Raw genomic sequence first — 16,150 nt, forward strand, 5'->3', positions numbered from 1 at the left:
TGAGAACACAGGTGACATAGCTAATATGGAAAGATAACTCCATTTGCCATCTCTTGAGCAGGAATTGGGCTGCATTCCCCGCGCGCATGCTCCTTGCTGCCCCGTGCGAGTCCCTCGTGGCATCTGGCCTCAGGCCCCGCCCCCTCTCTCCCCTCCCTCCAGGACAGCAAGCGGCAACGGTGCAGCACACTGCAGTCCCAGGAGTCCAGCAGCTCGGTCTTCTACCACTCTCCAGATGAGGGGCCTGGCCCGGACAGCGGCGACTGTGCAAAGAGCGTGGGGGCGCCCTTCAACCCGGAGCAGGCCAGGGACACCCGGCTGTTCAGCGGAGACTCCACCCCTCACGCAGGTGCGTCTGCTCTGCTGCTTTGTCCTTTTCGGCAGAGGTGGCATCATGATCACTGGCTTGTGCTGACTGCTCGCAGAATACTAAGCATTTTATTTTGTTTTTTAATCTCAAGGCAGGTGTCTGGCCTAGAGGCTAAGGCTCTGAGACGCCTGCCTCCCATAGGAAAGCACTTGTGGCTCCACTCCCAGTCCCAGCTTCCCTGGGGGGCAGTGATGACGGCTCGGGCAGCTGGGCCCTGCCCCATACAAGGGAGGTCTGGACTCCCAGCTCCTGCCTTCCACACGGCCCAGCCCCGGCCACTGGAGGCATTTGGGGAATAAACCAGCTATGAAAATTTTCCTCACAGCTACAAAAAAAAAAAAAAAAAAAAAAAAAAAGATAATATTAAACCCATTTCACAGATGAGGAAACAGAGACTTGGAGAATTTAAGCAATTTGACTAAGCTCATAGAACTTAGGACAGATAAAGAGTCCAGACCTACTGGATTCCAAAGCCTCTCGACAGGGTTTGTTTCCATTCAAAGAGTATTTGTGGATGACCTGCAAAGGCTAGTGCTGAGCACAAGGTGGGAAGTGGTGGGGTCCCTAACCCAGCACCAGCCCTTCAGGAGCTCGCAGCCTAGCAAGAGAGACCCACAGAAAACCCAGGGATGTGGACGGCAAGAGACCAGCACTTCTGCTGACGGGAAGCAGCACAGACTCTGAGGGAACCGCTACCTAAAGGCAGTGAGAGGGGCCGTGTGGCCCCCAGCGTGGGAAAGGCAGTAGAGGAAGGTCCAAGTCCTGGGCCCCTGTACCCATCAGGCAGGAGACCCAGACAAAGCCTGAGGTTCCAGCCTTCAGCCTGGCGCAACCATCGTAACTGGGAGAATGAACCAGCGGATGCAAGATCTCTCAGTGTCTCGCCCTCACCCACCTCTGTAACTCTTTCAAATCACTCACTCAATACAATCTTTAAAATGCGAGCAGAGAAGGGAGGCACCAGTCATAAGCAGGGGTGTGGGGTGTAACATTCAGGAAGTACATGCTACTGGCTGCTCGTCTCCTCTGCCTAGAATGCGTGGCTCCTCCCGAAGGATCAGAGAGGGCGTCACTGGGAAGATGGAGCCGAGCTGCCGCAGGCAAGGCTTCAGGACCGGGGGATGCGAACAGAAGGGAGTGGAAGTTTCCAAGCAGCAAAGAGACACACAAGTCCCCTCACCCTGATGGCTTCCCCATCCTCATCTCTACCCCCTGCCCAGGTCTGGACTCCTCCCCACGACGCAGGGCTTACAGCACCAACCAAATCCCCAACCCCAAGCCCTGCCCAAGGGCCACCACGGCCAGTGACCCCACCATGCCTGCCAGGAGATACCCACTGCGGAAAGCCAAGCTGCAGGACCTCTCTAATCAGCCCAGCTCAGATGCTGCCACTGCCACCCGTGGGCAAATCAGTGTGCAGGTACCCACATGCGGCAGGCTGGGGATGAGCCAGGGAGGACGCGGGGAGGGGCCGTGGTTCAGCCACAAGGACAGGGTCTGTGCACGGTGTCCACTATGAAGTGAGTCACACCACCTTCCTAATTACCATGCCCACTGGTTCAATTCCCAAATGGCCACAATGGCTGGGGCGGACCAGCCAAAGCCAAGAGCCAGAAACTTCATCCGGATCTCCCACAGGGAGATTGTAGGCCATCTTCCACCAATTCCCCAGGCGTATTAGCAAGGAACTGGATCAGAAACAGAGAAGCCACATCTTTAAACTGGCATCCGTATGGGACATGGCGTTGCAAGCAGAAGCTTGGCCCCCTGCACCACAACACTGGTCCCTCCATGAACTGTTTGCAGTCCCCTAGTACTGCACTGCACAGAGATAACTGTAGCCTGGTGTGCTTCCTAGGACTGAATTTCTCAAAGTAGAACTGCTGGGTCCAGGGGGTGGGACACCTTCCTTCTTACTAGAGAAAGCATTGCAAAACTTCATAGCAGGTTATTCTCCTGCCAAAGTTCACCAGATCCTCCCAGTGCACATGCTGGCTGTCATGAGACATTTAAACATGTGTCAATCTGCACGAGAGGGCAAAGTCGTAACTTGCTGTAATTTACCTTGCCCTCATTTTCTGGGCTGATTGGAGCTCCTCTACCAAGTCCTCCAAGCTGCCTTGCACTTATTACGAAGTTTACTGTTCGCTCCCACGGACTGGTAAGAGGATTCTCTTGATGATGATCTTGGTCAGGTGTGATGCGTGTGTATTTTCTGGCTATATTTGTTGTTTGTTCTAGCGCCAGGCCCACAGATGAAATCAATAAAGCAGAACAGAGCGATCATACAGAAAACCAACTTTGTGCGGAAGCAGGGACGGAGGTGGGAGGCTGATTAGTCACCGTGACTCAGGGGATAATCTGTTTTCAATAAACTGTGGACATTTGTGCCACTCAGAAAAGCAGGGGAAACCCGGCTGCTAGCTCCTCCCGCTGAGACAGATTTCATGCGAATCCAAGACCTGACTCCCCAGACAACACTAAAAGCACAGACACCAAAAAAAAAAAAAAAAATCTACATTTTTGAATGGAAAAGACCTTTGAGGCATGACAGATGGGGAAAATTGATCATTTTAACCACACATCAAAAAGCTTTATGACCAATTTTATTTTAAAAAGTGGTTTTCAACTTATTCGCGGTTTGTGTTTTTCTGTGGTTTCTGAAGCTTGGAGATCAGCCTGTGGCTGGAGATGGTTCTTGCTGGCATTTCTCGTGGGTGTCGGAGCCCAGGCCTTGTGCTGCTGGTGCTCTGGGGTTCTGGAGGTGATAGGAAGGAACACCGTACCTGTCACCTTGGCCTCTGACTCCTACTCTCGCACCCCTTTAGTCCTTGCCAAGCGCTGGCCAGGACAGGAACCAGGTCCCCAAACTCCACGGCCCTGGGGCCCGTAGGCCCTCTCTGCTGCCCCAAGCCTGCCAGCCCCTCCAGCCCTCCAACCAGGACCCTCAGGCCTGGAGTCCCCTGGGAGAGCAGGTTCCAGGCTCCAGCCAGAAGGCTGCGTCAGACCCCTGCAGTCCCAGGGAGCTAGGTAAGCACCTCCTGGGACCAAGGCCAGACTGGGGACTCAGGGGACACTCTTGGCTATAGCCCAACCTCAGTAGACAAATGGGGGACCCAGGCCTGTGTCTAGGTCCTGGCCAGCCCCTCCCTGACAACCTCAACCACTCCATTCAACCTGCCTGTGTGGCCTGGGAGGCTGCTCCCACCCCATCCTTGCTGCCCCCACCCAAGGCTCTGGGTTCCCAGGAGGTGGACCTGCCCCTCCCTTGGGGACAAGCCCATGACACCCCCAACTGGCCTAGGAAAGGGATTTCTGATCCCTGGGAGGGGGTGGGGCTAATCATGCTTTGGGGTAAATTTACCCGTGGAAGGGATGGAGCCACCACCCCCGCCCTTGCGCCCCTTCCAGGCAGGCAGCCTGTCCCCAGCTCAGCGCAGGGCCCTCTTCTCTCTTGGCCGGCAGAGCCTTCCCGTCACTCCTCCACCTTGGAGACAGAGACATCCTCGGACTGGGAGCCCCCGGCTGAGTCGGAAAAGCCGGTCAGTCCTGGGAGATCCGCCACCCCTCGCCCTGTGCTTGGCAAGGCCCTGGTCAGAGGTCTGCGTGACAGCCAGCACCTGCAATGGGAGGTGAGCTTCGAACTGGGGCCCCCTGGCCCGGCGCGAGGCAGTGGGCGCGACAACGACCTGTGGAGCGAGACCTTCCACCACCTGGCAGCCCGCGCCATCATCCGTGACTTTGAGCAGCTGGCGGAGCGCGAAGGCGAGATTGAGCAGGGTGAGCACTCCGGCCCTTGCCACTCTCGCGGTTCTACCCAGCGCCCGCTCACAGCCCGGACCACCCCCACACACACACCTGCAGACCCTGGCCCCTCCTCACAGCACCCTCAGAGCCTGCCCACTGCCCACTCCAAGATCAACTCCTCCTCTGGCTCCAAGCCCTCCATCTCCCCACAACCCCACTACACTCCAAAGTTCCACATATACCCCACCACCACCCTGGCACCTCAAGTCCTGCCTCTCACACCCCACACACACCCTGAACTAAACCCCCCACCTCCAGGCACTCTCTGGTAGGCTCCATGCCTCCTACCTCCCGCTGGGGAATCCCTGCTCTGTGCTTCCAACTCCTATCCCCTCCCCTCCCAGGGCTTGCTCAGTCCTCAGCCAGTCCCACTGTGGGTCTCTGGAGACTGAACAGTGGCAAGCCCTGACCCCCACCCCATCAGCACAAGAGCCAACCAGATGGTACAGGTCCAGATCCCCATGGCAACTGGGGGCCAGGCTCCCCAACGGGCTGTTAGACACAGCTGAAGGTCACCGGGAACACAGCTACCCCCTCAGCCCTTAGCCCTGGTGGCTTGACACCAACAACCCCACAATGGAGTGCACCTGTCCAGGTCTGGGTTCCAAAAACTGTTTCATCAGGGGTGCTGGGCGAGCCAAGCTGGGCACATGGAGCACCTTGGAGGAAGGTGTCGCATAAGGAAGGTCCTATTTTCCTACAGCATCACCCCATATTTAATACACTCTTCTTTTTCTCCATGGGCAGCTCATCTGACCAGTTCCAAAGCACCTGCCAACCCTTCTTGCCTGTTCCCCACACCCGCCCCCAGCCTGCCTGTCTTATTGGTCTCCGTTACCATGCCCTTTAATTTGACGACTTCTTTCCTGTGGTTACTTAGCGAACTGCCAGCCAAAAGCAGAGAACGCTGACCAGGTCCTGCTTTTAGCTGTTGGAGGAGTTCCTGAGTCCTAACCATGACCCTGCCTCTCCCCCGCCCCACCAGGGTCCAACCGCCGCTATCAGGTGAATGCCGTGCACACCAGCAAGGCCTGCAATGTCATCAGCAAATACACAGCCTTTGTGCCCGTGGACTTGAGCAAGAGCCGGTACCTCCCCACCGTGGTGGAATACCCCAATGCTGGTAAGGCGAGCCGCCGGCTGGGGCACTCCTGGGAGCCACATAGGCTTTCTGAGCTGCAGGAGGACAACTGTGATTTGGAAAAAAAATGGAGGGGGTGTCACAGATCTGCAGGGTAGGCTACAAGATGGGCCAAGAGGCTGAAAGGCCCTAAGCAGGAAGTCACCCCTATGAGGGGTCCCATCATGTGAATCCACCTCACCCCCTTTTCCTATCACATCAAAATGACTTTGTTGTAGTTGTCCCAACTGCAACAATGATATGCACTCATTGTAGAGGATTCTAAAATGTAACAGCATACAACAAGGAATGCAATAGAATAGAATAGAATAGAATAGAATAGAATAGAATAGAATAGAATAGAATAGAATAGAAAAAAAGACAAAACACTTGCGAGCCCGGTCACCAGGAATGCGCACCAGCTACCCCCTGGTTGTGACCATCTTTCCAGATTTCCCTCTGTGGATATATCTATAGGTAAAGCAATCAAATGTCACAGGCCCACAATTACACCAATGTGTGCCATGCTTTATAAATGTGGGTGTGAAAAATGCTCTATTAGATTCAGAGAGAATCCATGTGATCCTTTTAACAGCATAGGGGGTCTCCCTTATCATGGTAGGTCCAGGGCATTTGTGTATTTTCCAGGTTGTCTAACCCTGAGAGCTGCTCTGCCAAGTCGGTACTGCTATTACTCCCATTTGTAGGTGGGAACTGGAGGCAGAAGTAAGCTAAGTAACTCTCCTGAGGCTCCCCAGGTCCCTGGGTCAAGTCTGTTTTCTTTTCCGAGATTTATTTATCGGAAAGGCAGAGTTAGAAAGAAAAAGGAAGCAGCATGTTATGTGTGGCCCAGAACGCGAGCACTGGGCCAGAGGTTTCTAAGAGCAGAAAGGAAAAGAAGGGAGAGTCGCTATCCGGAAAGCCGTGCTGCTTCCTGAACAACACTCGGGGGCAGCCTCACCCTGTCCAGGGGAGTGTCACCCCCTCTGCCCAAGGAAGGGACCCGAGGCTCAGAATGGCCAGCGCTCGTCCCATTGGTAAAAGATGAGACTGGGTTGCAAGGCCAAAGGTCAGGGTCTCAACGGCATGATGCCTTTGCATCATTCCAGCATTGGAGCCAGAAGATTCCTGCCAGCTCTGAGAGGAGGCAATGGCCTGGCCCACCTGTGGGTCCGACTAAGTCTTCTCCCTGTCCTCCCCACAGGGGTGGGCTTGCGGATGCTCAGCTCCCGGGTCCTGACTCGACAGTGGAAAGGCGCCTCTGCAGGCTTCGGACGGTCCCAGACCACGCTCAGAGAGGACTCGGCAGCAGGCGATGGCAAATTCCATGTCCCAAGTAAGAGCTACCTGAGGCATGTGCAGAGTGTGGGCCCCGGCAGTCACCGTGCCCTCATATTCAATACTGGAGAGATCTTGCTGGGCCTGTGCTCCAGGTCCATGGGCAGGCCCAGAGCAAGGCCAGGGCTCACAGGACCTCGCGGTTCAACAGACCCACGAGTATCATGAGGAATGCAGCACCCACTGCCCCCACCCCCAGCTTTGCCCCGGCTTCTCTAAAAAGTCTGCAGGTCCTGGTAATGGGTCCCTAACTCCAGCCCCCGAGTCTGCCAGGACCCTGAACAAGGGACTGAGCAAAGCACAGAAAGCCCAGCGCACCTGTTCATGTGCCACCAGCTGCTGGTCGGGCCTTCCAACAGCTTCCTTTCAGTTCTCTCCAGGACTAGACCTTCATGTGTCCTTGAGCTTCATGTAACCTTTCACAGATTTGCAGGATGGTGTTCAACCCTCTCCCTCCTTAAGCTAGCATGTGAAGGAGCCCAGAGTTCACTGGGCCACCATCCCAGGCCCCCAGACCATGAGCACTTGTCACCTGTGGTCACAGCAGGTGTTCCCAGACCCTCATCGATTTTAAACAGAAAGTCAGAAACAGAGTTCTTCAAAAGCAAGACATCTTGCCAACTCCTCAGCCCTCTGGGACCCCAGACTCAGAGGATGCTGCTCAGCCCCCGTGTCAAGCCGAGATGCTAGGCTACAGGCTGTTCCTCTCTGCCCTTCTCCACAGCTTGGAGACCCCTCTGTTTCACTGTCCTCAGATTCACGCCTCAGGGTGTCTGATTTCCAAACCCTTACCCTCCCCCACAACTCTCCCTCCCTGAGGGAGACCACAGATCAGATCATGCGGAGAATTAGGTGGGTGGCGGCCCTTGCTCCCCTTCCCCGGGACTCCCCACAACCAGCCCGAGAGATGAGCAGAGTGAGGCTCTGAGCTGATGGTGGTAATGGAGTCAGGGCTTGAACTCTGTCCAGAGTCCCCAAGGCATCCACGACCCAGCTGCCTCCATCACTCAGTCTCTAGCCCACTCCTGAACTGGGAGTTTGGGACAACATACTGGGCTGCATTCGGCCCTGGCACAGTCAGTGGCCTCCTGACACAAAACAAGGGTTTTACTGAGCCTGCTGGTGCTGGAAGCTTCCTGCAGAACATAGTCACTCCCTCCTCCAAGCAGGTGGCCACCCCTCTTTCAGCACATGATCCCTCCCTCCTAAGTAGCCTGCCTCGTCCCTTTCTAGCCCTGGGAAGGACCATCCTAGGAACAACCCCTTTGATGACACATTTCCAACTAAAGAGCTGTGGTTGTTATCCCCATTTCACAGATGGGGAAAGTGAGGTCCAGAGGCCTCTATCAAATCAGTACCATGTGCTGGTGTCCCTGGGCCCCTCCTCAGCAAGGCTCTGCCCTGGAGACACCCCCTTTGCCTCCTGACCTGTGAGCTCCCAGGAGCCCCCAGCGGTTCCTGCTTCCCACTGGGTCTGTGGCTCAGGACCCTGGTGAGCACCTAGCCAGGCACCAAGCACTGCCCACTGTCTGTGCATCATGGTGTTTAATCCTCACAACAGCATTGTGAGACAGGCACCATGATCCCTAGCGTGCAAGTGAAACTGACAAGGAAGTGACTTTGCCGAGGCCTCACAGCTCATCAGTGGGCAGACCACAGTTCTGTGTTTGGAAGGTGGAGACGGGAATTCGGCCCATGAGAGCTGGTAGAGAGTAGGAAAGGCCGGGGTCAGCCCTTACTTGTTCTCTCCCTCCTCCATTCCAGGCAGGGAGGAGAGCCCAGGAGTGACTATCAGAGAGATGCTGTCCCCTAGCCGCGAGAAGCACATGGCCTTGGAAGGTGAGTGGCAGCTGGCCCTGTTCCTCATCCTGATTTAGAGGGTGACAGCGACCGGTCCAGGAAAGGCTTGTTCCCAACTTGAAGATGAAGGGTAAAGTGACTCACAGGAGTCTGCCTACATACAACTTGGCGACAGAGCAGGGCCTAAGCCAGGCCTCCTAATGTCCAGAGAGGGGCCACTCTGGGCCCGATCCCACTCTGCCTGGAGTCCCCCAGCAACATGCCACAGACTCACTCAGTGTCCTCACTTAGTAATACAGGGATTAACATAAACTTAGCACTGTCCCCATAAGGTCCCAGAATTAACCTGCCGAGGAAACTTGTAATCAGGGGCTCTACCCCTCCCCATGCCAACCAAGTCACAAACAGCCCAGCAACCTAGGGACTGGCTCCTGTTCCTAGTGACACAGGATGCAGGCAAGCCCTGCCCCGAGGTCTGTCCCCATCCCCACTCCCACTCCCACGAGGACAGGTCACTGTCGGGCCTCAGCTCTGATTCCTGTGGTTCTCTAGGGTCTGTGCGCAACCTGCCTCCAGATTCCCTCTCTTCCATCAAGGCCTCAGACACAGTTTTCGGATCCAGGTAAGCAGATTTCCAGCAAGGGGTATCCCACTGAGGTCCAACTTCCTGGGACTGTCCCCTTGGACAGGTACTATAAAGGCCCCACTGTAGCCAATGCTGCCTCCCAGATCTTGCCCTGCCTAACACGCCAGGTCCACCTCCGTCCCCCAATTTCCTACAGTCTTCTTCTAACCACACGTGTCCCTGGGAGGGCTGAACACCAGCACAACCGCTGGGCTGAGCAAGACATAGTATCCAAGGTGGTCGCAGGAAGACCCACCCTCACAGAGCCACCTGCAGCCGATGCTTCCCCATCCCACCCTGCCCAGCCGCCAAGGAACAGAAGGGTGGAAGACACCAGTGCTTGGACCCCTTCCTGGCCCTGACTTTCTGAGGTGTCTGGGCAGGCCCTAAGAGCAGGGCTAATCAGAGATACCTAACCGCCTCCACCACCCCCCTCCCCTGCCAGGCTGAATCTCAACAAGACGAAACTGCTGACACGGGCAGCCAAAGGCTTCCTGGGCAAGCCACTGGCCAGGACTCCCGAGGTGGCCTCAGGCAGCCGGAGCTCCGACTACATCCCCCTGGTGAGTGCACCCCCATGCAGCCCACAGGGCAGCAGGGCCTCTCTGTGAGCACCCCCTATCCGGAGGGAGGAAGCCCTTGGCCTGAGCCCAGACTGCCACAGCTACTTGCCACACCCCAGCCAGCAGGACAGAAGACATACACCTGTGTCTTCCTTGCCCTGGGCACTTGGGACTTGCTAGAAGCCACAGCTAACACCACAGCTATTCTTTGCAATCTATTGCATTTGCCTTAAAAAAAAAAAAATCTCCAGGCTGTTTGCTTTGTACGCCACACTGTCCATGTGTGTATGTGTGGCAAGCTGGCAGTGACTCCCAAGCAAGCACAACGAACAACCTAAGGGGGGGTCCATGCTGTGGTGAGCCAGTGGCACCACAAACACCCCAGCAAGAACAGGCACCAAGACCTGCAGACAAGCAGGAGAGGTGAGTCAGGCCACCAAGGGAATTGTGAATCAGCGGGTACTCAGGAAAGGAACACCCTCAAGCATTGCTGCACACCCAAGTAATAGTGTCCCCTGGGCTTCCAAGTGCATACGGCCACGTTCACTCTGGCAAGCGCTAGTCAGGCTCAGTGGTAGTGGAGGCAACGCTGAGCCAGACGCATGTGGTCCAGGCACTCATGGGGCTGAATGTCTGCAAGGACCCACACAGGGAGCCCGGCAGTTCTCATTCCAGGGAGCTGCAGGCAGGGAAGTTCAGGATTAGTGGGGGAGTGCAAGGGTGGGAGACACCAGGTCAGCTTAGAGGTGCATGGGGGAGGGGGATGGCCAAACAGAGCATCCTAAGGAAACTAATGCCTGTGGCAAGCCCGGACAGCTGAGGAATGCTGGCCAGCGGCCTGGGCAGGGGGAGGGGAAGGCTGGACAGCTAGAGCCACGAGGCTGATTGCTACAGGACAACGGCAGACCAAGGCTGTAAAGATCGCATTTATGCTAAGCAAATCTCACAGCCACTGACTTGACTCCAAAAAGCACAGACCTCTACCTTACACAGCCTGCTCTGACAGTCTGGGGGTACAGGACAGGTAGACTGGGTGAGAGTGGGGCAAAGAGGCGAGGACACCACCGAGAGCAGGCACTCGGTGCATGGCAGAGCTGCGGGGTCCGAGGAGACTTGGAAGCTGATTGGTGCTGAGACAGGAAGGGGCGGGGCGGAAGCAGCCAGGTGGCCAGTGGGGCTCTGGGAGCCACGGGGATGGAGATGCTTCCCGGGCCCAGGCAGCCTAGGTGAGTGTGGGAGGCCAGCGTGGGCTGTGTGGGTGTGAGGGCTCCAGGGACTGCCCCCTGGGAAGCCCACTGAGGGCTCCTCCACACACAGGTGTCTCTGCAGCTGGCCTCCGGAGCCTTCCTGCTCAACCAAGCCTTCTGCGAGGCCATCCAGATCCCTATGGAGAAGCTCAAATGGGCCTCGCCCTTCACCTGCCACCGCGTGTCATTCACGGCCCGCCAGGCAGAGCCCGAGGCCCGTGGCTCCCAGCCGTGCACCCCGGCACAGCACCCCGCATGCACCAGCGCCTCCCTAGATCCGTTAGCTGAGGGCCGGCCGGCCTTGGAGGCCAGGGCGGTGGTGGAGCACACAGGAAAGCTGTGGGCCACCGTGGTGGGGCTGGCCTGGCTGGAACACAGCTCTGCCTCCTACTTCATCGAATGGGAGCTGGTGGCGGCCAAAGCTGACCGGTGGCTGGAGCAGCAGGAGGTGCCCGAAGGCCGCTCTCGGGGCACACTCAGGGCCGCCGCCCGCCAGCTCTTCGTGCTTCTGCGGCACTGGGACGAGAACCTGGAGTTCAACCTGCTGTGCTACAACCCGAGCTACGTGTAGTGGTGGTGGGGCCCAGGGCGGTAGGCGCGTGACAAGGGGCCTTTGCGGCCCACAGCAGGGAACTAGGAGAAGCTGTAGCTGTTCAAAAGAGCTCTGGACTTGCAGATGGGAGGCCGGGGTTCAGTGCTCACTTTGCTACCAACTTTGCTAGCTCTGCCACCGTAGGCCAGCTCCTGCCCCCTATGTGGGCCCCAGTCTATAAAACAAGAAGGTGAGATGAATGTGTCGGACTAGACCTCTGCGCCCAGGCCTGGGGCTTCCAGCTACTGTGGGTGGTGAGAGAAGACAGAGGAGGCACCACTGGGCAGCACTGGGGATGCCCTTTCAGTCCAAGAGTGCCTGGGCAAGCCCAGTGCCTACCAATACCCAGCATGCAGGCCGGCTCCGCATGGGAGGCCCCCTCCATGAGTGCCTGGACTCTTAGCGCCATGCTGCCAGCTTTCAGATCCCCCCATACCCACGTGCAAAAATGTTCCCACCCCTCCTACCCAGCAGTCCATCTTAGTGTTGGCTTGCATGCCAGCTACAGCTTCCTGCCAGAGCAGAGTGGGTGGGCAGCACTGCTGAGAGACCCCATGAGCCCAGGTGCTAAACTCGAGCTGTGCCCTGGGCAAACCTAGCCTGAGAAAAGGGGACAGTGGAAAGACCCACAGCACCTGTGATGAGCCGCATGCAGGAACTGGGGGAGCCAACTCTATGTGCCTGTGCTGAGGCTCCAGAGAGGCAGCTGCATGAGCCTTGCATGCTGGGATAGTGGGGTCCTCCTCAGTTACAGCGCAGTATTGAGGATAGCAGCTGCCTGAGCACCAGAGAACTGGGCATGGCTGCAGTGCTCCTGGGGCAGTAGCTTGGGCATGGGGCATGATTTGCTCAGTGACATGAACAGATCTGGAAGTTCCAAAGTAGGAGTGAGTCTCCAGGGGCTTCCCTCCTGCAGCCCCACTCTCTGACCACTGTGTGGGGATCTGGCTCCCCATTGCCAGGGCCACAGTGTCCAACCAAAGAATCCCCTGGAGGTGGGTGTGGACCTTACCAGCCTGGCACCCCAGACTGAATCTGTGCCCCCTTTCTTCATGGCCTCACCTGATCAAATTCTCCTTCTGGGAATGTCCCATCACCCCGGCATGCAGCCCACATCCCTCTGTGGCCCCACCTTCTGTGTTCCCTGCACTTCAGGGAGAGCTTGATGGTCCCTGCTCATCAGACCAATTTGCAGAGACCTAGTGAGCTCTGGTGCAAGTCCCAGCCTCTGGAAGATTCTGGGAAGGTCCATTCTACAGCAGGGGCTAGGGAGAAGGGAAAGGAGACACCTGTTTCCAACATAGCCCAGTGCCCTGCATCCAACATCCTGTTGTGCTGTGAAACTTCCCGGGGGAGGGGTAAGGGAAGGGGAGGTGGCTGTACAGCCCCACTGGAAACTTAGTTAAAGCCCACAGCTGCTCAGACTGCTGGGCTCAGGGGCAAGCGCACAGCCAGGCAGGGTCCAGCCCTGTGGCCATGTACCAGCCCAGGAGAGTGCAGGATGTGGGATGTTGGCTCAAAGCCAGTGCCCACCTTGGGGAGGCCAAGGTTTTAGGGCTCTCACTTGAGGCCCCTAGGAGATGATAGGAGAGCACATCCTACCCCTGCAAGGCCCACTCTGCAGTCCAGAGTCCCAGCTTCGAGGTGAGGCTGGGCAGGGTGCATGGCTTCCACTTCCCAACCCACCACACATGGACAGCGCATCAAGTGAGGCCTAGCCCCAGTGTGAAGTTGAGAAGCGGCTTTCCCTCGTTGGCCACCCAGGAGCCAGGGCTTTCCTTCTAGGCCGACATCCCCAGGGTTCTGTGCTCCAGAGACACCATCCTCTTAGCGAACATGAATTTGCACTGATGCTGTGTGTGACCTTGAAGAAGTCATGTGTATCCCTGGGCCTCTCCCTCTGACAAGACCAGGTTTGAATGGGGGCTGTGCAGTCCCATTCCCACCCTACCACCACCAGCTGGATTCTGGGTCAGCAGGCCTCAGTATGGACAAGAGCCAGGGCTTGAGGCTGCCCAGCCCCTGCCCAATGCAGAGCCCCAGGTACCCACAGAAGCCTGCTGGGAATCATGGAGAAATCCCTGCAACACTCCTTGGCCCCTGCCCCTGTGGTGGCCACTGCAGCCCAGCTTATATTTTCTTTAAAGATTTATTTCAAAGTCAGAGTGACATGGAGAGAAGGAGAGACGGGAGAGAGATCTCTCACCTCAATGTCCAGAGCTGGGCCAGCCTGAAGCCAAAAGCCAACAGCTCCATCCGGGTCTCCCACGTGGGTGGCAGGGACCTAAGCACTTGGACCATCCTCTGCTGCTTTCCCAGGAGCGTTCAGAGTGAGTCGGATAGAAAGTGGAGCAGCCAGGACTCGAACTGTCGCTCCCAATGTGGGATCCTGGCATTGGAATGGCTACTTCACCCACGGGGCCACAACTCTGGCCCCATGCTCTGCTCGCGTTTGAGCTCCACAGTCCCCGGCCCCACATCCAGCACCAAAGCTGAAAAGGGACATTCTCCTTGATAGCAAATGCTCCGAGGACTCCGCCAGGACCTCAGATGAAAGACACCTTCAGCAGAACTGCAGCAGAGTTGAGATGGCTCGGAGCGAGCGAGCCGGCCCTCGGACCAGGAGCACCAGCATCGGTCCTGAGGGTCAGGCTCCACCACAGAGCTCAAGCTGCTTCCACGAGGTTCTCAAGCCGGAGGCATCTAGCGCCGGCTTCCGGTCTAAGGTGGACTAGTGTGGCCTACAGAACAAGCCGGTTTAAGGTGTTAAGCAGCTGGGAAGGGTCGTGACGTCCCCCTTCTCTGGCAGGAAGACTCCGGGCCCCCTGTGGTGCTCCTGACCCCACGGCCAGTGTGCAGGTGACTTGGGGCAAGCTGCTTGCCTGCCGTTTTGTGTGTGGATGAGGTCCCATTCGATCCAGTGCTGCAGGTGAGATGTGAACAAGCCACGGGCACCTGCGCTGTGGGCCAACGTATTAGAGCCACACCAGGAAAAGAAGCTGCTTTGGGGTAAAACGGTGGCTTGTCAGTGTGCACAATGCCATAACAGCGATGCGGTACACAGCCCCTGCTGGCAACTGAGGTCACTGGCCCACATCTCCCTCAGGGTGGGTCTTTGGGCAGTGGTAAGAAAAGCACCTACTGTGTGCCAGGCACTGTGGGGCATTGCAGCCAATACAGTAAGAACCATCCCTGTCCTTTGCAACTGGGTGGGATGGACCTGATGGGTCTGTCCCGTGGACTGGGTTCCCACTCGTGGACTGGTTTGCCACCCCCTTGGGTCTGCCTTGGGTGTACCTGGCCTTGGACTTGCACCATCCGGTTTCCCTGCACACCCACAGCCAGTTCCTCCTCCCCAAGCTGCCAGGCTGACCACAGAGCACAGCATACCACACAGAGAGGAGCCCCTGCTGTGAGCCTCCATGCCCAGGGACAGTTCCTGTGCCTGAGTGCCTTCCACGGACGACACCAGCTGCACAGACTGGAAGAACTGGGCCCCAGCCTCAGAAGCCTCATCTCCAGTCTGCACCCGCAACCCATCCTCTCCCTGTAGGCAAGCAGGAAGCAGCCAACCTGAGCTAGCACTCACTGGGACCGACACTTGCTGTGACCTCTTCCAGACCCGGCTTCTAGTAGAATGGATTAACAGTTGTTCCCCAAATGTTGGACAAAGCAAAGGGAGGTCCTCCTCCTCCTCCTCCTCCTCCTCCTCCTCCTCCTCCTCCTCCTCCTCCTCCTCCTCCTCCTCCTCCTCCTCCTCCTCCCTTCTAGGTGGCTCACCTGTCAGCAAAGTTTTCTGAAAGTTTCTTCTAAATCCCACCCTGGCCCCTGTTCCCCTCTCCTCTCATTTGAGGGTCACATCTCCTGGCGACCTGAGAGGCCTTCTCCTCTTCCTTGGCAGGGCCTCCCAAAAAGGGAGAGTGAAAATGGGGTTCCCCTCCATCTCTGTGCAGCCTGCTCCCCCTCCCCCGCACAGTGATGGGCCCTATTTACTGCTGTGGCTGCAACCTGTGCGACACCCCAGCCCCCTGTTAATCAGGGGTCCCAGTGCCGCCTGTCTGCCCCTGCACACTGTAACACCACTAACTACTCCCCAGACACAGACACCTTCTGCACTGGTGCCCTGGCAAGGGAGGGGGAGGGGTGCTACCCGGGGAATGGGGCATATGGTCATTGCCAGGACACCCGGAAGATCTTGTTTTAACTCCTACCAATCTAGCAGCGGCTAGAGAAGTCACCACCAACAGAAGCGCAGGCGCGTCCTTCATGCTTCCCCACACCAGTGTGGAGACAGCCAGACAAGGCCATACACAGCACTTGACAGCTAGACAGCCAGACCCAATGAGATCTGTCCCCAGGTCAAGGGCTTGGCAGCAGCATCTGGCCAGGCCCACAACCCCTAACTGCAGACTCCCTGATCCTGTGTCCACCCTGTGCCCAGCCCGCCAGCTTTAGCCTTTCAGCAGCACTGCCCCTAACCCACCCCCTGACTCCGGGCCCCTGACCACCAAATGGGATTTCCCCTGTTCATGCTGCAAACCTCCTAGGCTTGGGGCCAGCCATCTCGAGCTCCCAGCTGCTTCCAAAGCAAAGCTGACCGTGGCGACACCCGCAGGGGCACATTCCGTATGTCCTGGTGGCTCTGGCTCAAGTGCCATGGCCGGTGCTTGTCCCCACAGAGCCTCAAG

At 57.3% G+C, this 16,150-nt stretch overlaps 1 protein-coding gene across 2 annotated transcripts in view; it reads left to right on the plus strand.

The window, feature by feature from the left end:
* VWA5B1 (von Willebrand factor A domain containing 5B1) overlaps positions 1 to 11,516 on the plus strand; it is a 38,013-nt gene extending 26,497 nt beyond the window's left edge. For both annotated transcript variants that reach the window (XM_058660791.1, XM_004592406.2), the window contains exons 13-22: positions 163 to 349; positions 1,591 to 1,790; positions 3,199 to 3,400; positions 3,836 to 4,150; positions 5,163 to 5,300; positions 6,502 to 6,633; positions 8,400 to 8,474; positions 8,988 to 9,057; positions 9,506 to 9,623; positions 10,941 to 11,516. In XM_058660791.1, coding sequence (XP_058516774.1) covers positions 163 to 349; positions 1,591 to 1,790; positions 3,199 to 3,400; positions 3,836 to 4,150; positions 5,163 to 5,300; positions 6,502 to 6,633; positions 8,400 to 8,474; positions 8,988 to 9,057; positions 9,506 to 9,623; positions 10,941 to 11,441 — 1,938 coding nt within the window. In that variant the 3' untranslated portion in view covers positions 11,442 to 11,516. The remainder of the gene's footprint in view (positions 1 to 162; positions 350 to 1,590; positions 1,791 to 3,198; positions 3,401 to 3,835; positions 4,151 to 5,162; positions 5,301 to 6,501; positions 6,634 to 8,399; positions 8,475 to 8,987; positions 9,058 to 9,505; positions 9,624 to 10,940) is intronic.
* Positions 11,517 to 16,150: the final 4,634 nt, after the last annotated feature.

Source organism: Ochotona princeps, chromosome 2 (assembly GCF_030435755.1).
Source record: "Ochotona princeps isolate mOchPri1 chromosome 2, mOchPri1.hap1, whole genome shotgun sequence".
Taxonomy (NCBI): Eukaryota; Metazoa; Chordata; class Mammalia; order Lagomorpha; family Ochotonidae; genus Ochotona; species Ochotona princeps.